Source organism: Indicator indicator, chromosome 1 (assembly GCF_027791375.1).
Source record: "Indicator indicator isolate 239-I01 chromosome 1, UM_Iind_1.1, whole genome shotgun sequence".
Classification (NCBI taxonomy): Eukaryota; Metazoa; Chordata; class Aves; order Piciformes; family Indicatoridae; genus Indicator; species Indicator indicator.
Window position 1 is genome coordinate 97472635 of NC_072010.1, and position 25808 is coordinate 97498442.

Genomic DNA, 25808 nt, shown 5'->3' on the forward strand with positions numbered 1-25808 from the left:
AACAGCCCTGAAGAAAAGGACTTGGGGGTGCTGGTGGATGAGAAACTCAACATGAGCCACCAGTGTGCACTTGCAGCCCAGAAAGCCAACCAGATCCTGGGCTGCATCAAGAGAAGCATAGCCAGCAGGGTCGAGGGGAGGTGATTCTCCTTACCTACTCCCCTCTGGCAAGACCCCATCTGGAGTACTGTGTCCAGTTCTGGAGCCCCTATTACAAGAGGGATATGGACATGCTGGAACGTGTCCAGAGAAGGGCCACCAGGATGACCAGAGGGCTGAAGCACCTCTCCTATGAGGACAGACTGAAAGAGTTGGGGCTGTTCAGTCTGGAGAAGAGAAGGCTCCGAGGAGACCTTATTGTCGCCTTCCAGTATCTGACGGGGGCCTACAAGAAAGCTGGGGAGGGACTTTTTAGGATATCAGGTAGTGATAGGACTAGGGGGAATGGAATAAAGCTGGAAGTGGGGAGATTCAGATTGGATGTTAGGAGTAAGATTTACACCATGAGTGTGGTGAGACACTGGAACAGGTTGCCCAGGGAGGTGGTAGAAGCCCCATCCCTGGAGGTGTTTAAGGCCAGGCTGGATGAGGCTCTGGCCAGCCTGATGTAGTGTGAGGTGTCCCTGCCCATGGCAGGGGGGTTGGAACTAGATGATCCTTGAGGTGCCTTCCAACCCTAACAATTCTATGATGTTATCCAGGTTTTATTAACGTGAGATCATCTTGCAATCAGTGCATTTAACACCAGCAATTCCAAATATGTTGTATCTGTTGCTTTGGACAATTAATCAACTTGATTGTTTAAATTTTCTGAAGCTGTGTCAGTGCAAGTCCCTGAGGCACCAGAAAATGAGAGGCAAACATTAATTTTGCCAAATAGTTTTATTAAGAGTCCTGGGCTCTGAGACAGGCAGAACACAGGATCTTACCTGTAATGTAAGAGATGCACAAGCACTATAAACACATAACCCATTCAAGCTTGACTAACACTCAAAAATTTCTCCTTCTGAGACACATCACACAGTAGCAATTAATATTTGCATCTGTCCATACATTACATGAAGTGACATTACTTATTTAAAACTCACAAAAAATAAGATTAAATAAACAAGATTAAATGCTTCCTTATCAGATTAGATATTTATTAACACAGAGGACTACATTGATGGCTGAAGTGTATTTTTGCTACTCTAGGTAGTTCATAACAGACAATGTATCTGCCAAAATGACAAATTACAGTACATTTCTGCTACCAATACCAATTTGCTGCCTTTTCCTATATTGATTCTGTTACTGAAGCCAGAGAAAATAAGGTAACACAATTGTAAGTCATTAAAAATTGCATCTCTAGTACATTTCAGGAAAAACACTGATTATTAAGTCTTCTTGTTAGTACATGCTGTTTTATAATTGCATCTGCATATACGGGTTGGGGGTAAATCTGCTCTGCTCTTAGGTAGAACTAACCATTAAAAGTAAGAAAACAAAACATCTTTCCCATTCTATGAAAAGAAAGGTATGTGTGTGTATCTCTGTATTTCTCATTTGGCAACAGTAGTACACAGTGGGGGAAAAAATGATACCGTGAAAAAATAAAGTTTAAATTGACGCATAATTATGCAATAACATTATTCCACAGCAATATAATAAAATAAATTCTCTACAATATTGAACATCCTTTACTTGCATGAAAAATTTTTACTTCTCAAGTGCCTTAATCTGTTTTATAGATGTCTTAGATAGCCATTCTTCAGCTGAACTGTAGTCTGAGAAACTCTGGTCTAACCCCACTGATCTGAACATTGTCAATCTGATACCAATGGTTGAAAGGAAAAGAGTAAGTTTAGAAGCTACAGTTCATTTTGGGAAGGGAGGAAAATGGCCTTACCTATAGGCACAGGCTTTGTTCCTGATTACTATTATTTTCCCACCACAGCTTTACAGGAAGGTAAAATTTTGCTACTTCCATAACCTTCTGTATTCAAACTCTCTTTCACCATATCAACCATACATTTTCGTTCCCCCACTGCATTTAATTTTTCAGCACCTCCTCAGGTTTTAGTTCTCAACCTCTGAGAAAGCATAAGAGAGAAGACTTCACTTGAACATTGCTGCATAGCACTGAGGGGCACAGGTCGTAGTGTCTCTTGTATCAAACCACCAACACATCCTTAAAGAACAAAGCATGGAACACTGCTACTACATGCTAGGTACCAGCTGACATTACTGGAAGCCATTTGACTTCATTGTAACCCATGTAAGTGCAGAACTGGAAAAGCAGAGGCCTTTACAGCACTTTCCCCTTCACAAACGTACTTCCCTTATTTAGGAGCCAAATACACACAAACACAAGGCAATGTAATTTCAAATGGTAATATTTTAATCAACACTGACACTTGAACATTGCGCAGAAAGACAATTCAGTATATCGAGTATAGCAAAAAGTAAGACAGTACTTTAAAACTAAAATGAAACAGAAAACAATTTATATGACTATAAGATTTCACAGGAGTTACTTAATCCTATTGCTAATTCTGACACTAATCTGTTGTGAGACCATGTTCCTTTTGTGGCAGACCACCACCGTAAAATGGGATAATACCTATGTTGCAAAGGATTAGAATACTAAGGCTTTAAAGCACTGTGAGGTTTTATTTCCATTTATAAAACTATAAAGTGCCTGATATTATAATTTTCAAATAATACCTTGAAAAATACCTTAATATCTTGAAAAATAATAATGTAAATCTTATTTGAAAATTACTGAGTATCCAGAACGAACATACCTTTCTGCTGTAGGGATTACTGATTACCAGATTGGTGTCATCTGAACCCGACAAAATATATTCTCCTGTATCATTCCAACAAATTGTATTCACCTACATGAAACAAAAAGGTTATATTTACATTTTCAGAATATTCTAACATCAATACTCACCCAACACTACAGAAACTGGAGTTAACAAATGTAATTTCTAAGTAGCTAGCACACACACAAACACAAATAATTTAAAAACAAATTTATAAGGGAATCAATCACTTGCTTCACCTATGGAATCTCAGTTACTTCCTCTGCTCCAGAAGAGTCCATCAGGTAAATTAAGCCTTCCCACAAAGGCCACAGTACCCGCAATGTTACACATTCCAGTGCTTTAATGTACTAAAGTACTCCACAGAGTTCTCTGCATTTTAAATGGAGGTTATCACAATGTTCCCATATTTTGTCTTCACCACATCTACATTCTGACCATCCACTGCTTTGTATACTTCTCAGTGACCACACCTTCTCAAGGATCACGTGAAAAACACCACAGAATTTGTCCCATACCCCTTTCGGGAAGCAAGTATGCTGGGAATGAAGAATCCAAGAGGTACTGAATTGTATTGGGAGAACTTTACAATATATTTCCTTATCAATACTCCTTCTCACATGACTGTTTAAATAATGTGTCACTGCACTAAATCTGTAAAAGCACTCAAAGTCTAGGAAGCTCAAAAACTATCCTTACAGTAACCTGTTTTCAAGCAGCAGCTCAAGCACAGAATTGCATGCATCACCATTATTACTGCAAACAGCCTCTAAAATAGCTTGAAGTGTCAAACTGCAACCATCAACATCTTGTTGGCTATATTGTGTTGGGAGAATAACTACCTTAGTGTCACGTATCAGAACAGACTATATAATTGGTAGAAAACTCACTTTGTTCTAAATCCATTTCTTATGCTTTTTAAAATTCATCTCTCATTCTGATTCCAAAAGATGAAAAGCTTTTTGTTTAAAATTAATATAGCCATTTTAGTTACTATTTTAATATCAAGCTTAGTTGGGTCCTTAATTAGGCAAAGTTGCAAAATCAGAATTAGCTGTTAGATTGATCACATGCACAACAACTTGACTTATTAAGGAGTTTTAAATGAACTTTTGCAACTCAAAAAAGGATCTTCATGTTACATTACGCATGCCTATGGCAGAGTTAGCTCAATGCTCAACAGCAGTCAAATAATTTTAAGAATCATTAGGAAATGCACAGAAAAGCAAACATCATTCTGTCAGTGTATACATCACGCATGGCAAATCTGTGTCTTCCACATTATACAGTTTTGATTCATATCCCACTTCTATATTCTCCGTTTCTATTACTACACATTTGAAAAGAGAAATTATAAAAAAGAATGACTAAGGTGGCCATAAGCTTATGCTACTTTTTACAGCAACAAGCGATTAATTAGTACTGTTCTGGGGAGGGGATAGGATAGAAGCTTATGAAATCATGAATGACATGGAAAAAGAAATCATTTTCTGTGAATATTTACAGTAAAAAAAGACAAGGCCTTCAATGAAATCACCACATAACACACATGGCATTTTATTTAAACTGGAATTCACTGTCATGGAATGTCCTAAACACCAAAAATGGAAGAATATACATATTCATCAATTAAATTAAAAGTTATCAAAACCAAAAATGCTACTTTCACCAGCACCTCTCTATTATTGTATGGTGTGTTCCCTGGAATACCCTTCAAATACTGCTTGATTGCCTTATCTCAACTACCCTCAAAAATGAGTACTGTCTACTGCCAGGGACCAGTTATCAGGCTCGACTGAGCACTGGCTACTCTTATGGTTTTATAACCCTGTCTGTCAATCAAGCACCATGCATTCAACTGGCCCCAAGATACATCTATCATTGAAGTAACCTGTCCTGACAATGTGAATGAATATACTTTGCAAAATGTTGACAACCACAGCACAGTGCTACAGCTAGGGCAAACGCAAAACCCAAGAATACATTTCCTTTCAGGCAGAAAAATACTATTATTGACCTAAAACCCCCAAAATGTTAATACAAGGATAGAATATCAGAAACAAGAATTGGGGGGATGGAGGGGGGAGGCAGAGGTGGTGGTGGTATAAATACAAACAAGGAAACTGAGCAAAAATTAAAAGGGAAAAAAGAAAAGGAAGAGGGGAAAAAACTATCACAAAAATTAAACTAATAGAGAAGGATGGGTGAGTGCAACCAAAAGCAAAATCTGGAGGACAGAAAAGCAGAGAAAGCATTGAAGATGCAAAGGGGAGACATGATTATCTAAATTGCAGAATCACAAGCCTGCACAACACATCAATCATCCTCCTTCTAAATTTCAATTTCATTGCACAGATAGCCTCAGGGTTGAGCAGCTTCAATACACCCTTACCCAGGACAAAGTTGGTTCTCAAACATCCTGAAGCTAGAGATCCATAACTAAGTAGGCTTTTTATTCTGTACCAGATCACCTTCTCAATGTTATTGTCAAAAAATAAGTCAAATAACAGTGGAATAGGCTTGATTTTTATTCTTTTTTTTTTTTCAGAGAACACCAACTTTCCAATAAGCAATCAGTCAATACACATTTCTCAGTGTTCAGTACAATCTACTGACCAACAGTGAATAACCCCAATAAATATATGAAGCAATGCCTAAAACCAGATGCTCAATGAAAGCAAATTAAAAAAAGTTCTCAGGTCTCTACCATGGAATTTTTTTTTTTCCCAAAGCCCTCTAGAACAGCTATGCATCTATTACCTTCACAGCCACTCAGCACCCAACTAAAAGCATAATGTAAAAGCCAAAACAAAGGATATGCATAGAAATGGAAATGACGGTTACAAACAAGATAAGAACAGTCAAAGGATGGGTGAGTAGCTCTTTTCTTCTAAGCACTCCATGTCATCAACTGTATTTAGTTTTATTTGCCACTCAACTAGCCTTGAAAGGAAGCAGCAGGCACTTCCGATTCTTTAGTCAAAATGTCAAAAATAAATTTGCCTTCTCTGTACTTTCTCCAGACAATGAAGGAGGAAGTACAGCCAATCCTTTAAAAAAAATGGAAAAAGCAAACTTCACACTTCCATGCAATGTAACAGTAGAATCTACTCTTTTGTGAACAAGATAGATTAACAGAATGCAAGAAATAGAACAAAGGAAATACAAATATCTGTGGATACCCAGAACATCAGAAAGATCTCCCAAGCAAGGAAACGAGTGAAAAAGGTACTACTTTTCATCTGTGGAGGAATAGGTAAAAACTGCATATTCTAACATGCAAACAAACTTCCTATAGTAATTTAGGTATAGCTTTGAGAACTTCTTCTCAAAACGATCTGCTCACATGTGCCATCCTGGAGATGTATACCACTCAGGATGCTTGTTTGTTACTGAACTTAATGAACCCTTTATTTTAAAATTTCGTATTTGCTTGTCAGAAGCTTCATCTACCTATGCATTCTGCAGTTGTACCTTCCTCAACTTTCACAGGACCAGAACTGGAAGAAAATAAGTAGTACTTTTATTCCAATTCAATATGGTTTTGAGATGCTTTCTTCTCTCCTCATGCTATATTGCTGCTAGTCCAAACTGATTCTTTTTCAACACTTCATACAGAAAGCATCTCACCTAAGTCTAGACGTTTCCTTATCACCTTAAGCTCCCTTTAGAATTCACATGGAAAATGGTAACTTCTGGCATACATACAACCTCTCCAAATTTGGACAATATGAACATTGTTGAAAGAGGCAATCCATGCCCTAGAAAGGGTCCCAGAGGACCTCTCTTTTGGGAAACATAGATCAAACGGTAGGCAGGAAGTTGAACTTTATTTTTATCTTCAGCTAGAAAAAAAATTCTTGCCTTAAGTTAACCACCATGTCCAATTACTCAGCATGCTTTACAGAGAAAATAAAAGCCACAATTTGTTTCACAGAAGAGCGCAAATGTTCTTAAAAAACCCACACACAAAAAAACCAAACCAAAACCAAAGCCCTCCAAAAAACTCTGAACACTCCCAAACCCCCCACAAACCTAAAAACATCCTTAAGACACCTATGGCATTTATTCCTCACATTTGAAATTCACACCGATTCAACAACTGTAGTGTAAAAAGAATAAACTATGATGTAGTGATTTGCCATTGATGATATAAGCATTTTAATCAGTAAAGGCACAGCAATTTCATTTTACTTTTATTTATTTATTTACAGATTTTTTTTTTCGAAACAAGTAAGAAATTATACTGCACTGTTGTTAGCCATAAAAGACTATTCCCTGGGAACTAAAGGAAAAAAAAAAAAGGCACAGTAAAGGAGGCAAAAACTACCACTATTCTTTAAAGGTGGATAGTTCTGAGCAAATTTAAATTCTAAAGAAATTTTTCAAATTGCAGCAGTATTTTAAGCATCTGCATACAATGCTGTAACAATCACAATTTAATTGTTTTACTGGGAAATGTTATAATTAGACCACATAAAGCATACTTTAAAGGCTAACCCAATAAATTAAAAATTAATTTTCAAATATGTATCCACTGGGCCTACCCAAGCAACACCAACTAAATAATATATATTTCTGTGACATGACACAGAGGTAGTTAACTGAAATAGAGATAATTCACTCAAATTTTAACAAGAAGCAAAGAAACACTATTTTCCTGTATCCTGTTTTATCAGCAAAAATAACTATTTTTAAAAAAGAAAAAAAAAAAAATCAAGAATCGTAACCAACTTCTGGAAAAGAAACTTGAAAAATGTCATCTTATGTATATTTGAGGAGATGGAAAAATACTTGGAAAGAAATTCTGAAGTAAAAATCACTGTTACAATCTTGAATGCAAACCCTGATAAATAGCTTTCTACACACAGAACCACAAAATGGCCAGGGTTCAAAGAGACCTTGCATTGTTATTCTTACAACATTTCTTGAAAATAAATCAGAAATTAATGCATCTGTTTTCTCTAAGTCAGCACCACCTGTACCAGAACATTAAACTTACAATGGTAGTCCATACAACAAAAGCAGCTGACTTTTATATAAAGCATTTCTAATATCTACCTTTCCCAGTCTTCCTAGTCTCTCAAAAACACATAGAAGTCAAAAATCACACTTCTGATCTCAAGCCAAAAGGCTAGCTTGTTAATATTTTTTCTTTAAAAGTACTGCTGTGTAAGTTTACAATTATAACACTCCTTGAAGTAAAGCTACAAGTGTAAGCAATTCAAGATAGAAAAAAAAATCTCTACATTTGAACAGCTTTTGAAATATCTCACATGTAATTGTATGTGTTGAAACAAAATTTACACATTTTCATATTGTATACCACATCTAGTATCCTTTCACTTTTTGTATATCTTGTACAACAAACACAATGCTTTAACAATCATTAATTTCTGCTCTATTCATCAAAAGTAATATGGCAATCTCTTTGCCCTGTACCTAAAGTGAAATCTTTTATTTAAAAGAAAGACTTAAAATATTTTGACCACTTTCAAAAACTGCAAAAATTCAATAAACAATATTTTAACTTATATTATTGCCTTTCAGGGAACCTTATTTTTGGTTTTATTGTCTCTTTAAAAAAGCACGCAGCACTTGACCATTTGCTTTTTAGAATCATTCAAAACTGTAATACATCTTCAAGTCAAAAAAATATATCAACATAACACAATACTACTAAAGATTCCATGTAAAAGGTTTAAGATGAGTTCTAACTGAAAAGATAAGCATGTGTTATCCTAGCATAGAAGATTAATTCATTCAGTAATAGGTATAAGAATGGGATTTTGTTTTGCTTCAAAGGTAAAGCATCACATGTTTAAGAAAAGACATGTACCTAGAGAATTCAGATGTAGGTCTCACCAAGTACCAGCTCAGCATTAATACATAGTAATTGCATTTTTTATGTTAAGGAACTAACATCATGGCAACAAAATTACAATTTAACATATTTTAACAAACAAAAAAAGCAACAAGTGACTTACACATCCATCATGCACATTCAAGGTTGCTTCAAGTTTTAACCTTTGGATAAATTCTCTTCTGCCTGTGAAGAAAAATACTAATTACATACTTTTTCAAAACAGTAACATTGCAGAAGTAATCAAGATCCTACTAATGCGCACTAATAGATAAAGACCTAAATAATAAAGCATCACATTTGATAGTACTTCTTCACCTTTAATAAGAGTGCAGAAACAGCATTCTTTTAACAAACAGACCATTTCACAGGTTCACAGGCTGATGCTTTCTCTAAAGCTAACAGTTACAAAGCAGCAAATAACTGTGGTTATTTGGTTAACTTAGCTGAAAGACAGCAAGATAACAAACAATTGAAGTACAATATTTTCTATAGAAATATAAAGAAGAATAGGTTTAGGTCTCAAGCAGAAAGTAAAAAGTGGTCTTAGAATTTCAACAATGAACAGGAAGTCGATCTTCCAAGCATTACCTACAACTCTACATCTCTTAAAGCACAAAAAACAAAATTTAAATTCCATTATTAATTTTGCCATTTGAAAAGTAACACTGAAGTTCACTACCATTCCATTTGACATATATTTATGGGATAAAATGCAAAAGAAACTTTTGGAAAGCTGACATGACAGGAAGAAATGAAGAAGAAATCTATAGATGCATACTGAATAAGGTAAGGGCCCAGGAACTTTAAGTCCTTATTCCCTATATACAAGCTGATTTACCACTGCACTTAAAAACACTACTATACTATACACATGAAGAGGGGAAAATAAATTATATTGAAAACAATGTGGTCTCTATGTTTAAACCCAATGTTTAAACAATAGCACTAACTTTCATTTCAAGTGCAACCACTTTATGAAAGTAGGCTATTATCACAGAGAATTACAGAATGTTAGGGGCTGAAAGGGACCTTGAAAGATCATAGAATCACAGAATCATAGAATGGTCTGGGTTGGAAGGGACCTCCAAAGGTCATCTAGTCTAACCCCCTCTGCAGTAAGCAGGGGCATCATCAACTACATCAGGCTGTCCAGAGCCCTGTTGAACCTCACTTTAAATATCTCCAGGGATGGGGTCCAAACCACCTCCCCAGGCAACCTCTTCCAGTGTTCCACCACCCTCATGGTAAAGAACCTGTCCCTAACATCCAATCTAAATCGGCTCTTCTCTAGTTTGGAGTCATCGCCCCATATCCTATCACTACAGGCCTTTGTAAACAGTCTCTCTCCATCCTTCCTGTAGGCCTGGGCTCCCTTCAGGTACTGTAAGGCTACCATGCTATTAGGTCTCCCCAGAACCTCCTCTTTTCCAGGCTGAACAACCGCCGCTCCCTCAGCCTGTCATTGTAGCAGAAGTGCTCCAACCCCTGATCATTTTCGTGGCACTTGTCTGGACCTGCTCCATCAGGTCTGTGTCCTTCCTATATTGAAGGCTCCAGACCTGGACGCAGTAGTCCAACTGAGGTCTCACCAGAGCAGGGTAAAGTGGCAGAATCACCTCACTAGATCTTTTGATGCAGCATCATCTAGGCCAACCCCCCTAACAGGATCACCCAGATTAATGAACCTAATAATTCCCAGAATGCACTTTCAGAGAAGACAAATACTGATAAACTTAATCTTTGTGCTTAAATCCTAAAAGCACTTAAATTTAAGGACCATGGTTTTTTAATTTTAATCCAAATCACTTAAACCAGCAAGCAAGCAAGAAACAGTAAGGGTATGTAATCACATCCTTGATTGCATTTTTTTTTCTTTCCTTGAAGAAGTCTGTTGACAAAATTAGGTATAAACTGCTTTGTTGTTGCTGTTAGATTAGGATTTTTTGGTCTTAATAAGACTACAGTAGCTATACATGTTTCATTAAGTGTTTAACTTGAGATAACCCTGTATACTTACATTGCACCATTTAAAACATTAAAAACATTATTAGGATTGCACATGCTAGCATATGTGATTTTTTAATATGATTAGTTAGTTATCATGTGATCATTATTTATCTAAATATTGACTTGTGGGTGGAATAAAAACCAAGCAAAACTACAACACTTGAACAGTTTCCTTATTCTCTAAACTAAAAAGGGGGCAATGGAGGAAACAGTGGTTTGGCTCCAAACTCTTCCTATTTGATGAAGTACTAAACACAATAAGACAACTGAATGAATTGTTTCTAGTTTATCTTAACACTCAAAATTAGAAAACCAGATCCTGACTTTTTTTTCTAAAATAAAAAACAAGAACTACTCAGACTGATCTGAAGAAAATACTGTCTCCACATTTGCTGTTGTTAAAAGCTGAGTAAGGTCAGTGAATCTGTGTTCCTTGTACTTCAGCAATGACTTTCACAGGTTGATTGGTTTGACAAGATAGACTCAGCAGTAAGTAGTATAGCTTTCTGATATTTACATCACTTGAATATTTTTGTCACATTTAAAAAATTTAAAGAACAATACTGTTTATCTGGTTTATTAGCGGGCTACATTCATTTTTTTACTCTCCAGATGCATTACAACTCTTACTGCTAGATCTAAACAGTCAAATTCTCCATGTCAAGGACTCTGCTCCACCAGGTGAAAGACTCTTCACAATCCTTAATTCTCATTCATCTAATCCAGTGATTACCTCTTCCTTCCACCTTCCAATGAAGGTGGTCCTTCCTGACTCCCCTCCTTCAGCTAAGATGATGGAAGAAACCCAATCTTTTAACAAAATACTGTAGAGTACTTTTTTCTACAATATCAGCATCAAGACCTCTGTAGAGTTTTGTTCCCCTCTTCCCCCAGTACTGTATAACAGGCTCTGTAAGAGCTAAAAACTGTTTCTTTTCCCCCATTATGTGCTACCACAAATGGAGTAATTTAATTCTGCAAGGATGCTTCCATATACCATTTCTTATATTTCAGTAATGCTTCTTTAAAACAGTCATACAGTGATCAAGCTGTGCAGAACATAGGCAAGGTTTGCTTTGAAATCACTAAGTTGAAACTATCAACAAGAATAAAAAAGCTGTTAAATTCCAAATGGCAAATGATGACCTCCTTGTGAAGTGTTTACATATCTGAGCACTCAAACTAATGCTCCACCCATGCATTTTCACTAGATATTGTGCAGTAACTGACGCCTCAATGTATAGTACCACTCCTTGTGCACTAACAATTTTTTTTTTCTGTTCACATTAAGCTAGAGACTAGAGGACAATTTCCAAGACTACATTCTATGCTAAAGCACTATGACTAAAGCACTACCTTTAGTCATTCATAATATGAATTTAAATATGGAAAAGCAGGCAAAAGAGAAACTTCAGCTCTTTCCTTTTAACTTCTTCAAAATGTTCCACAATGGCAAACCAAAGGATGATTTGCCACTCCCCTCTGGAGAATTACCTAACAAGGGTATTTTCGCATGTACATGCTACTCTAATCTCATTTCAGGGAGTAATACCAAAATACGCAATGTCCCTTTTACTCCCCACTGAAAGCAGTTATGACACCAATTAGGTGGCAATGCTTGGTTTTAGAATTGCTGATCAGGTGCTTTCTACAGGGTTATTTTGGCAAAGATACACTTTTTATGCTTTTCTTTTCACAGAATGATTTAGATGGGAAAATACCTTCAAGATCATTTGAGTCCAACCATTAACCCTACTCTACCAAGCCCACCACTAAGCCATATCCACAAGTACCACATCTATACAGCTCTTAAATACACCCAGGGATAGCGACTCAGCCACCTCCCTGGGCAGCCTGTTCCAATGCCTGACAACCCTTTCAGAGAACGAAGCCTCTGGGCCACTTGGGCAGACTGCTAGCTCATATTCAGCTGCTTGTTGATCAACAGCCCCAGGCTGCTTTCCTCCAGACAGCTTTCCAGCCACTCAGCCCCAAGTCCATAGCATTGCATTGGGTTGTTGTGGCCCAAGTGCATGACCTGCACTTGGTCTTGTTAAAGCTCATACCACTGACTTCAGCCCATCAATCCAGTCTGTTCAGGTCTCTCTGCAGAGCCTCCCTACCCTGAAGCAGATCAACACTTCCACCCAACTTGGTGTCATCTGCAAACTTACTGAGGGTGCACTCTATCTCCTCATAAAGTCATTGATAAAGACATTAAACAAAAGTGCTCCCAATACTGAGCCCTTAGGAAAATCACCTGTGATTACACCAAATGGATTTAACTCCATTCACCACTTTTGGGCCCAGACATCCAGCAAGTGTTTTACTCAGCAGAGCGTACACCCACCCAAGCTATGAGCTGCCAGTTTTCCCATGAGAATGCTATGAGAAAGTGTCAAAGGCATTACGGAAGTCCAAGCAGACAACATCCACAGCGTTTTCCTCATCCATGGGCCAGTCATCTTGTCATAGAAGAAGATCAAGTTCATCAAGCAGGACCTATCTTTCACAAACACATGCTGACTGGGCCTGATCACATTTATAGCAATTTAGTCAATGCTACTTCAGAACTGATGACGGCACTGAAGTTTGATGCGTTAAGTAAGTAAAACCTTCATATATTTAAAACTATATTCCAGAATTTACCACTGAAAAAGTACAGATGGTTAAATGATGAAGGTCTAGCTTTAAAGTACATTTGTGCTTTACAGAAGTACAACTAAACTTTGGTCCAAAGCAGCACCACATTGGTATAAGATGTTTAAAAAAAAAAAAAAAACACACTTATTTGGAAAACCAGTAATAGATCCTATTTGTCAAATGAACACTCATTTATGTCAAGCTGGCTCCTTCCAAGGCCAAGTCCCTCAGCACTAGCTTGCAGTGACATTTGGAATGCTCTAGTTTAAAACTGAAACAGAGCCAGCATCTGCTCCCAATGCAGAGCACATGTTATCTTGCACTCAAAGAGCATTTTAAAACTACTCAACTTTCCAGGGTAGAGTTGACGTATTTCTGAAGCCACTCCACGAAAATATGGCAAGCCCAGTTCATATGTATATAGGGTATTTTTCTGGATTAACTACATCAAACTCTGCATAGCATAACTTTTGATGTACATCTCAACACAGTTTTTCCAGAATTCTCCATATAGCATAATCACTTCTATATGCTGTATGCACTGAATTAAATTCCATCAAGGTGTGTTAAAAATCCTTGAATATTAAGTAAAATAATGGAAAACATTTGTTAGCTACATAGACTGACAGCAGACCAATTTTATAGACACTGAAACTGTGACACAGAAAACTGAAACAATTTATCAAAGAAGAGGGTGAATCAGCAGTACTGCCAGAAACCAAATCCACTGATGTGACCTCCAGTCCTTTGAACAAGGCCTTGCATTGTATTTCCTTATTGTTTTGCACTACTGTATAAATGTAAAAAAATGGTAACTCTTGGTTCCATCAATGTTTAAGATTACCTTTCAAGTTACTATGAGCAGCTACTTCATTATGGTTTAAATTCGAAACAGATAATCCAAATTCTTCTCTGCTCTTCACAGCATTAAGCTTGAAGGTCTGAACACTACAGAAAATACAAAATGTTAATTGCTATGAAGAGATTAACTTGCAATTTTAATATGCAAGAGCTTTGCTACTAAACATCCAGCATCAAGCAGCTTGTTGGTTAATCAAGCTTTCACTAAAATCCAAAGATACACGTCAGAATAAGCTTCATGTATTAAGAAACACAAAACATTCATGCATTAACACTATGACAGAAACTACAGAATATAGACACTATGCCCTGAATTACAATGTAGCAAGCCTGTATCTCCTAGCAAGTATATTGATAGAAAATTTTGTATCAATATATATAGGAATGGGCTGCCCAGGGAGGTGGTGGAGTCACCATCCCTGGAGACGTTCAAGAGAAGACTGGATGAGGCACTTAGTGCCATGGTCTAGTTGATTGGTTAGGGCTGGGTGATGGGTTGGACTGGATGATCTTAAGGTCTCTTCCAACCTGGATGATTCTATTCTATGATTCTATTTATGAAGAAATCACACGTATCTTGAAGAAATCAATATACTAGTGTATGAAGAAATACAAAAGAAACACAAAAGGATATCTGCTGAAGGAACAAAAAAAGGGTTCAGCAATGTCATATATTTTAGGGTAATTAATAAGCATTTTGGAAAATACTTTGGATTTGCTTCTACCAAACCTGCAAGAGTAAGTTACTATAGGTAACAGCACAGGTAAGATTTATTTGCATTATTAGCAATGCCTGCAATTAACTTTCAAACATATTTCAGTTATTAAAGGTATCCACTCCTGAATATAGGCTTCTATTGGGCTCCATCACTGGTAAGGCTACAAGCATTTTCAGTTTAGACCAACGTGTTCAATTTGTTTGATAATTACCATATTTTATGCTTGAAAGACACTTTATATATAAAATTTAATTTTATCAATATAATTTTTAAGGTGTTCTCAGCTGCAAAATCATGGCATAAAGTATACAACTACCTGTCTTAGAGAAGGCATTTTATCTGTGAATTCTAAGAACTGGCTTTTGAGTGAGTGTGCTATATTGACTAGCACTAAGTGGATCTCATTCACAAGTACACCACATTCTGACAGCTATCCTGTCCCCACTTGCACTGCCCATAATAAAGCCTTCTGCATTGTTTTTGCCACAGATTGCAGCTGAGAAGATGATAAAACAAGCATGTTTTTGTGACAGAAGAAAAAACACAGCAGGTTTCAGCAATTTTGATATTCATTCAGTACTTTAAAGGAGTCCAATGCTCATATACAAACTACTCACTGAAAGACACTTGAAATTTTCATATTATTTTACAAATATTTTTAATGCCTGCAGAGCAGAGGACAAAAGAAATCATGATAAAACAAACAGAATTTGTATTCATGGGAAAAACAACCAAAGGCGAAAAGATAACATGCTCCATCTTACTCTTCTCAACACAAAACTACCTGAAATAGCTTAAGTGTGATTAACTGGCTTTGTGACTATAAACGAATGCAAAAGCATTTTCTGTTTTCTTCACCAGCACTGAAATACATGACTCAAGTAAACAAATTGGAATTCTAAAAGAGATACCAATACAAAACTGAACAGTTACCAAATTAAGAAAAATACAATTGAGCCCTGTTTTCTTCTAATCAAAGGAACGAAAGAAGGCTTCTATTAACTGAAAACAAAAATATTAAGCTAAAGTAAATAGCATTACTGCAGGTTTCAACATGTCTTTGGAAATGTTCTTCTCTGACTTTGAAAAGTCTTTATGTTAAATAGCATGTGCAACACTACTGTATGGTGAATATTTTCTTGTAAAAATGGTATTAATGTAGTAACACAGACAATTGTTAAGAAATTTTGAAAAAGACATATCACATCACATACTCTGCTGTATTTTCTCAAGTACTACTTATTTGTGTAACAACCAATGTTAATTAGGAGCTCTACTTTTCATCAAGAAGAGACAATGTCCAAGAAGCTGAAACAGGGGTACGACAACCCCAGTGCATAATTTAATACTGCTAGCAACAGAACCATGATCTACTGTCTCAAGCAACCAGACAAAATGAATACTGGAACATGGAAAAACACCAGCAGAAGAAAAAGTTACAGGAATCTGCCCTTAATCACATTCCTAGCAGGCACATATTCTCACAGCTGAGATGCATGTGCCCAATACAGCAGTCTTTCCACCATCTTTAAGTCTTAGACTACTGCTTCCTCTGATCAGCCAACAGGGCTAGTCACATGAATAGCCCCTAGTCCATTTCAGACAAAAATTCTGGGGTAAATAAAGTTGTTTAAACTAACTCAATACACATTTTTAAACAGATTAAGAAGCAATTATATAGGTGCGCCAGCATACCTAAAGAGACATACCTAGCAAAAAAAGTAGGGCCTGCCTTCCCACAAGGATATCTCCATGAAACTAAGATTTTGGACAGGGTAGAACCGAATTAAAGCATTTACTAATCCACACACCTACCTAATTAAACATACCATTTAATCCTGGGTAGGTATAGAAATTATACACTGCCAGGTTTGGGTGAAGTTGTGAAACAGACAGAGATACACACACCCTAACAGATATAGGTACATAATCTGGTGATATTACTAGTGTAAACACTTGTAAATTGTCCAGGATTAGGCTTTAAAGATAGATAGTGTGAGTTAAAGTAGAAATCTGAGTCTTGGTGGTGTTTAGATGATGATGTAGAAAAAGAAAAGAGCGGGGGGAGGGGAAGACATGGTTCCCCCATTGACGATGGAGAATTATCAGAATTGGAAAGAATGAAAGTTGAAGAACTACACATAGTATTTACAGCTTCAAAAGCTAGTGACTTGGTTCCACAGGTTGTACCAGAAAAATGCAATACTATGGTGTACCAGATTCAGATTCATTGAGTCCATCCAGAGCATTTTTTTTCTGGTTCTCAGGGGTTTCTCAGCCCCATTATCTCCAGTCAGCATTGTAATTTCTGGTTTTGGAGTAAAATAGCATTTGACTATGCAGGCTATTCCACAAGTTTATGGTGTAAAATCATTCATACATGGTGCTTTTATTTGAACTCTGCTATTAAGTAACACTGTGACACAAGTTGAACATGTAAAAAAAGCTTACTTGTAAAAGCTGTTTGTTGCATTAAACTGTATGTATTCATCCTAATGACCAAAATGCCCTGTTGTTTAACTCAAGAGACTCCTTTTTTACTGAAGAGAATTTTCAGGACATAATAATGTTTCTAAAATAAAAACCAGTTAAAAAGGAACCCCATTTTTCCTTATTTCCTAGGAAAGGCAAATAATGGGAACACACCTCAATAATAACAAAGCCATATAACCACAAGAAAGAGGTGGATTTGGGTTTGCATAATAGCTTTCTATATTGCTGAAGTTTCCGCAGTACAATAAAGGCTGAACAAACATCACAAATGGTTTGGAATGCATTCAGTTCACAGGGAGGGGAAGGATGGATCCTCATCTTACTCATGATATCTGCTAAGTACAGAGCAGTGGCATTAACAACATCTTCAATTTTCCTGATAAAAGCCTGCAAATCCTGGAAGAACAAAATGAGGAAAACAGGGGATATTAAAATTCACTGATGTGACTCAGATCCCATCTCACGATACTCACATTCAATATTTAACGATTCAGTTCAACACACTAAAGCATTTGGGACATATCTGAATCAGCAGCTCACTAGGCCCCGAAGACATGAAAATGCTGAGACTTGTGCGCTTAATCAGTGAAAAATTCAGCTTTGTTTGAATGCTGGCATACTTTATACCTGAAACTGAATTTTTCCTTACTGCTGAGACAGGACAAGTCTGAAGAGTCAACAAGTTCTGGGTACATAATCAGTTATATCCCACTAGACTATTTTGGGGACATTCAACAATAGAAAATCGGGAATCACAGGAACTCATAGCATTGCAGTGCAACAACTTGAAAGTGACTAAACACAGATATGCTTAATGGTCTACCCTAATGCAGTTAATGGAAGCAATCCAACTGGAAGAAGGCTACAGGAAAATAATATTGAGAAAAAAAAATCTGAAGTGATCTCTCACATCACTGTCTCATCTTGAAATACAAATCCAGTACACGAGCTGTTTTTGCAGCAAGAAACAGCTTGCGTGTACTCAAAGCTCCTTATTACAAGATCAAGGTGCAACTTAACTATGAAGCTGTCTGAAACACTCAGTATCAAGACACAAGCAGTTATATACAAAGCAAATGCATTACTTTTACAAAGATTGCCTTTAAAAGCATACAATGTAAATTCAATCAAATGCTGCAATCAAAACCAAAAATATATCTGAAGTGCACGCAAACCTTTACAGTCTCCATCTGGTTGCATGACAAGACTGAGACTGCAAAGGATATAAAGCAAATACATTCGTATCCTAAGACAGAGTGTATTTCAAACAATATAATTATACATGCAAAGCCTTGTGACTACAACACACATATACTACTCATACTTCTTGGCAACCATTAACACACGTGATTAATGTTCTGTGAACACACACCATACATAAGGTTATTCCTCCTTAAAATACACAAATACATCTGTATCATTCAGCCTATGTCAAGCAAAACTCACAAAGCTGCAGATAATTTAAAAGGCCTCTTGAATTTCTGAAGGACAGAAAAAAAGCAACAGTCCAAACTAGTTTTTCCAATTTTTATTTCCTCCTAGCTCCATTTATGCTGGCTGCCATTTCTATGCAATGCCAGAAACCCCTCTTCCATTAATGTTTTTATGCTGTGTGTACAGATATAATAGCAGGGGAAAAAAATAATTAAAAAAAAAAATCAGTGATTTAGAAAATTAAAACACGAAGACTCAGTAAGTAGGTTTATTGAAAATTGATCTAGACAGTACTATTAAAAACAAACAAAACCAAAAAAATCCTAATCCAAACCAATTGTTTAAAAAAACACAAACACCAAGACAAACAAACAAAAAAAACAAACCACCAAAAAAATAAGCTTCAGCAAAGCAGTCCCACCGAAGGACACACAAATGTGATCTGCAAGGATCTACATTTTTTCACAAATTAATACATAAAAAACTGAAGCTGGACTCCCAAACATTCTAAAAACTACTATTAGATATTATTTTCTTCTTTCACAACATACTGACAGAAGGCATGGAGTAATTGGTTTTTTTTTTTCATAAATCAACTGAAGTGAATGTCAACACTTCATCACTGAGTAGGAGCAAAGTGGGACAACACTGAGGAGACAGAAGCCATAACACAAACCATAACAATTAAACCACAAAACACACAGGGAAGATGTAACAGAGAAAAGGTCAACCATACTGTTAACTACAAGCAGAGGTTCCTGAAATAGTAACAAAACAAGCTATCAAATTTACATAGTGTAGTGCTACATGGCTGTAGGGCTTTCTTGCACCTCCAACTGGCTTCTGTGCCTCCACTTCCATAGCGCTGTTTAATCTGTGAGTGAAATAATCCCAAAGATAACAGAAGGCTGATTAGACTGAAATGAAAACTAAGTATTCAGTACTCTGACGCCAGAAATACTCATGCAACTTTAATCTTGCCTCCCAGCTCACTTATCTTTCTGGTTTTCTGGTATGTATCAAATTAGAATTAGCCACCTTTTCTTTATTTGTTGTGTTGTCCAGATCGTTCTGCTACACTACGTTTTTATTCTCCTTTAACAATATATATAATGTGCTACTTCCTACAAATTATTATATTAAGACATTTTTGATGGCTGTCTTTATTATCTCAGTTGATTTACTTGGAACTAGGAAAAAAATCATTAATCTTTATTTTTTCAAAAAGCTGCTTTACACATATCCATTGTGCCCTAGTATTTCTTGTTATTGTTTTAAGTGAGATGGTATCAGGCAATTTGGTTTAGACAGTCTTTTAATTAAAATCCTCTGAACTCAATTTGTTATCAACAGGTCCCAATGATGCACTTCTCTTTCAAGTGCCCATCAACACATTTTTAAGAACTGCAGTCATTGAGTTTTGCTTTTATCAGCAGGGAAAAACACCCAAATCATACCCAGGCTATGACCATACCTAATGGCTATACTCTCTTATAAATAACAGGCAACATTATTTTTTCTGAAACATCTTAAACTTTTCTATACAACCACTGAAAACCAGTGACTATACCAAATTTCCTGCCTAAAATATATTAGATTGAGCCTGTTAAAGATATTTGAGTTTGATTCAAGGGTGTATTTACCTACAATTAATTCATTACACTGTGAATATCAAATCTGGCTCTGCTTATTTCTATTCAGAAAACATCACTAATGAAAAAAAAAAAAGGAGACTTCAATTGTATTCTAAAATCTTGGGTCAGTCTCATTTCACAAAGTATTTGGTGTATGCCAGAATATATCACTACAGAATCAGTTTTCTGAACACACACCAAAGTGCAATGGAAGATGCCACACATCAGGAAGCAACACAAGAGCAGTCAATCATATGTGTCCTCATAATCAGACAGTCAGGTAAATTTATAATGGTCCTTTTTCAAGCAGCAGTTAATTTGTTAGACTTGTAGAAGGAAAACACATAAAACACCTCTAGCAATCCTGGGGTTTAGCTGTGACAGATGAGCGTTTTTAACCCATGCTGGAAAAGAAAATTGATGCCAGAGGTTCAGGATGTGAAATATAGCACTGCACCTGAAAATAACTAACCATCAAAAGTATTATGCAAAGAGTTAAAGAAGAAAGGCTGATTAAATACTCTGTGACTATCTTCAAGTCTGCAAGAGCACAAGCTGCAAAGCTGATCATTTAAAGCTGTCCAACACTTCCAACTCACCATTATTTTCAAAGACTAAGATACCATGTATTGAAATACAGCTGGAGTAAAAATGGGGGAAAATAACACATCTTTTTCTAGTTGTTCACCCAAAAACTAAAGTTTCCATCTCTGATGGTGTTTGTCTAAGGAAAAACAACAGAATTAATATTTTCGGTACTTTAAGGATTTAATTTCAGTCTTGCACCACGAAGCAATATATTTTTAGGAAGAACTGCATGTTCAACAGCAATACCCAACTCTATCTACATCTATTGAGCAAAACTTAGCAAAATATTAAATGGACTTTAACAAGGTGGTAGTACTGCAACACCATTTAAGAAATCCAATAAACTTAAAAATTCAAAGCACAAGGTAAGCAAGGATATCAGATTAGGGAGAACTGATTTATCTTGGTACTTGCACTACAACTTCTGACAATCACTCTGAGCTAAAAAAAATTGAATCAACTTCTCTGCCTACCATTTCAGACTAATGCAGATTTTCTCTGGATAACCTGCCATGCCAGTTAACAAGCAAACAAGCAAGCAAGCAAATATAGAATTCTTCAGTCTTCCTCCTGGCTAAACAGAGCCTTCCTCAGCAGCAAGACCCTTCACAGAAAAGCAAATAAACCCATCACACAAAATACTTCAGATAAATTATGGACTTTCCTCCTTCTTACAAGGAACCCGTACCGCCATTTCTCTAGTCAAATTATTATATGTTGTACTTCATCTACATAGAGACCTTTATTGTGATGGCACTGATCATTCTACCTGCAATCAGAAATGATGTGTTACTTAATCACTGAAAACTTGACACAATTATACAAAATTGCAACACAGATTTGGGGATTCTTGGGAAAGTATCATGACTTTGAACACTTGCCAGGTTCAAAGCAGAATTTTAAGTAAATACTACTGTTTACTATCAATGTTTTTCAGTGTTAAAGCACTGTGAGGTTTTTAACAAGGGAAAGTTGATGCGGCAGCAGGACTCCTCCCACTAGCATTAGGCTAAGACTATGCTCTAACTGAATTAAAGGTAAGTGTTACTGACAGCCTCTCCGAGGCTTGGGTTTCTCTGGAGACCTCAGATAAAAGTACTGCTTGAAATTGAGACTAACTAGCCTACAAATGCTGCAGCTAGCAGATACACTGATAAGACCCACATTTTCCTTCAGAACTGTGAGAATTCTTATCATATGATCACATCTGAAGGACACGTCCCAGCTACATATATATTGCCCCATATGCCCAAGACTTTCCTCTGGGACTCTGTCCAGAACAGTGTAGGTTTCAGAACAATTATTTAGAGATCCTGCAAAATCAGAAAGAGTTTTGCAAGAACACAAATTTCAGGAGTTAACTATCTGCATGGAAAGGTACAGTATGATGCACCAATCCTTCCTGGAGCAGCTGTTTTCAAAAGCTGAAAGAGACTATAAATAGAGTGTCACTTGATTGCCAGTTCACATGAAACTAAAACACAGAGTAAATAGGAAAGCAGTTAGCTGTCAGATGCCTTCCCTCAAAACACCACCTTCAATATTCCCCATATTTTACACTGCAGCACAAGAACATCATCCAAACGAATGGTTCATTATGAAAGTATCCTTCACGCACACACATCTTCCTTCCAACACGTTGTGGACTGCATTGTTAGTTACAGACTTGCTATGAGAGTATTCCTTTGATTTGTCGTCTGAAAAAGAGCACCAGACAACAAAGATATACCATCCTCTTTATTTTGCACTGGTATCCATAACTATTCTTACAAATTTACCAAAAAAACCCAAAACCACCTAAAAAAAAACTTCAAACAAACAAAAAACCAAACAATGCACACAGACAATGCCTCGAGTCTCCCTATTGGCCGTTACTAAGTCAAAATTAAATGCTTGACCTGTACTTGTGTTCTGTCTGTCAGACTGTTGAAAACCAGTGTAAATAGGAAGGAACCTTACCTTTCATTCAGACTAGATCAGCAACAACCAACAGTGTTACTAATCCAATCACTGTGGTCTCAATTCATGTCCAAATAAGAACGCTCCTACATAACACTGAAAAAGACCCATATATATATATACACTAAACTGTACATAAAGCAGAACAGGCCTGTCATCTGGTAAATGCACACTCGAGCAATCACTCCCGACTACCAACAAAATTAGTGGGCCTGTTAAGGCCATAAATGCAATTTTGAACACAAGTGAGTTGGCTCTACAAGAGTAACAGACCATGTACTAACCTCTCATTAAAAGTAACAGTCATTAAGGACTGAGCAACTCTTACCACCATTAATGCAGATCTTAAAATCATTTCAGTGGAAAGCATCTCCAGATCCTATTTTTTCAAGGCTATAAAGCCACTGAATGTGTTTAGATTAAATCAAAAACAGTAAATATGAGATGATAACCTAGTCACCGGAAGGATTTTAATTTTAGCTGGAGTTATCAATGTTTTGTGGGAGCAGGGTCCAGAAAAAATATCTTAATAAATCCAGAAGGATGATTCTACTGATCAAATCTTAATGCTTCAACTGTCAGAGACACAATCATGGAAAAGCAAAATAAATAAAAAAAACAGTCTTGCACTGCTTCTTCAAAATCTACACACTACAGACCTACTTTTAACACTGAGCTGTTCTGCTCCAGTCGAGCAGGGAAAAAAAAATCCTTAAGAACCCAGTAAGAAAGTACATTCATATTTGAGCACTAACAAAAGTGAGAACAATCCTCAGCTAAGACTCGACCAAGAACAGCTCTCAATACATAAGAAAATTCAGAGGCACTTAGACCATTAGTTTTCAGGGGTTTTTACACTTTTTGGACCTTTTTTTTTTTTCCTAAAGGACTCCTCCACTTATAGGTGTTATACTATAATACGTGGAAACCCACCGGTAATAACCTTGCTTTTCTCAGTTACCTTTTGTGGATTACCGAGCGCTCAAGGACCACAGACAGAAAACTACCGAATTAGACTTGGTAATGTGATATGCCACCTTAAATTCCTCCAGGAAACGAAATGAAAACCAATACCAACCAGTCAGAAATGCCTAGGAAGTTAAAAAAAAATACAGACTTTTAACAATGCTGTACATAAATTCCACCTCAAGTACTTAACGTTTCGACCAGAAGCAGGAATTATTTTGCTAGATAAGCATAAAAGAATGTGTTTACAACCACTAAGTCATCTTCCCTGGAGAGCCACCCCACTAAACCAAAACGTCATTATGATACATGCAACAGATATATGCAACACCTCCAAAACCACGCGAATAGATTTTTTGGGTTTTTTGCGAAGAGGGAGATTCAGAATGCATGTAACCTGCGCCATTACAAAGAATATCAACAGTTCCTTTACACTGAAGGAATCTCCTCGAAGCCTACTCTACTAAAAAGGAAACTAATTAAAATTAGAGCACCCGGAAAGCGAAAATAACTCTGGTAGCCTTCGAAAGAGACAGCATCAAGACGCTGAAGCGCACTTGGAGACCCCCCCTACGATCTCTGCAGAGCAGTTGCGAACACAAAGGCACGCTAAATAAGCCGGCACCCAACACGTTCAACTGGCTCTGCCCAGCATTCAGCTTTCAAAACCCAGGAAGCACCTAAAAGCCCAGAGAACAATGACGCTATTATCCCGGCATTTACGCGTTTTGTTAGCAATCCTTAGAGGCTCAAGGCCGGTAAATCCGGAGCCTGTTCAGCCCTAGGCATAAACCACGGCTCCCGGTCTATTTTGAGCCGCCGCGATCCGCCGCCGCCCAACTTCCCCGCTGGATCTCTCCTCATGCAACAGTTCCTTCAGGGACAGAGATAGGGGTGGCGGGCGAGGGCCGCCGGGCAGCAAACCGAGCGCACGGAGAAAGCAGAAGGCCCTACCGTGCCAGGGATCCTCCCGAGGGCACGGAGGGCTGGGAAGGGGAGCAAGGGGGCCGCCCCACACAGGGCACAGGAAACTTCGCAACCGGCAGCCACCGCTACGGCGGGACAGCCGGGCTGAGAGGGGGAGCGGAACGCGCCGACAGCGCCGAGGCGGGGAACGGGGAAATGGGGCTCGGGAATGGAGCCGCTCGGCCGCCCCCCACCACGCGCGAACCCTTTCCCCACCGCGCCCCGCCCCCAGCACGCGCGCTTCGCCGTGGGGAGGCAGAATCCGCGGTTACCTACTACGGCCCCACGCTTCGGGAGAGGGGGCGCCCGGCCGCACGGAGAGCGATGGCTAGAAGGGTCGACCGCCTCTCTCCTCGCCTAGGGGGGCAACTAAGAAAACCTCAACGATGCCCTTCTCGCCTGCCTCCGCCCTTACCTAGGTAGTGCCTTCGCAGCAGGCCGGGCTCCTCCAGACCCAGACTCCGCTTCCGCACGTCCCACAGCAGATGAGGGCAGTGCCCACGGGACATGGCCCCGCGCGGAAGGAGCGCGGGGAGAAGGGGAAGGAGGGGCGTCGGGCGCTCCGCTGGTACCGGCCGTCCCGCGCGATCACCATGGAAACCGATCGGCCCGCACGCGCAGCGTTCTCACGCCCGCTTCGCGCTGAGCCACCGTCGGGGAGCGAGCGGCGACGGGGCCAGAGACAGCTCCACGCCCCGCCCCATGCATCGCGCCCCGCCCCACCGCGCCCCGCCCCCTACCGGGAAGGAGGGAGTGCCGCGCTCCGAGACTACAGGAATCTCGCGCGACCTGGAAACGTTGCCTCGGGACACCGTGCCCCGCCCCTCTCCGTCAGCTGTGGCGGAAATGACGGATGATGTCA

General features: G+C 38.1%; 1 protein-coding gene across 1 annotated transcript in view; it reads right to left on the minus strand.

Moving 5' to 3' along the window:
- The window catches only part of DCAF6 (DDB1 and CUL4 associated factor 6), a 93183-nt gene extending 67728 nt beyond the window's left edge, over nucleotides 1-25455 (minus strand). The window contains exons 1-3 of the mRNA XM_054391004.1: nucleotides 25362-25455; nucleotides 8798-8859; nucleotides 2787-2879 (exon numbers count right to left, since the gene is read on the minus strand). Of these exons, the coding sequence (XP_054246979.1) occupies nucleotides 2787-2879; nucleotides 8798-8859; nucleotides 25362-25455 (249 nt within the window). The remainder of the gene's footprint in view (nucleotides 1-2786; nucleotides 2880-8797; nucleotides 8860-25361) is intronic.
- Nucleotides 25456-25808: the final 353 nt, after the last annotated feature.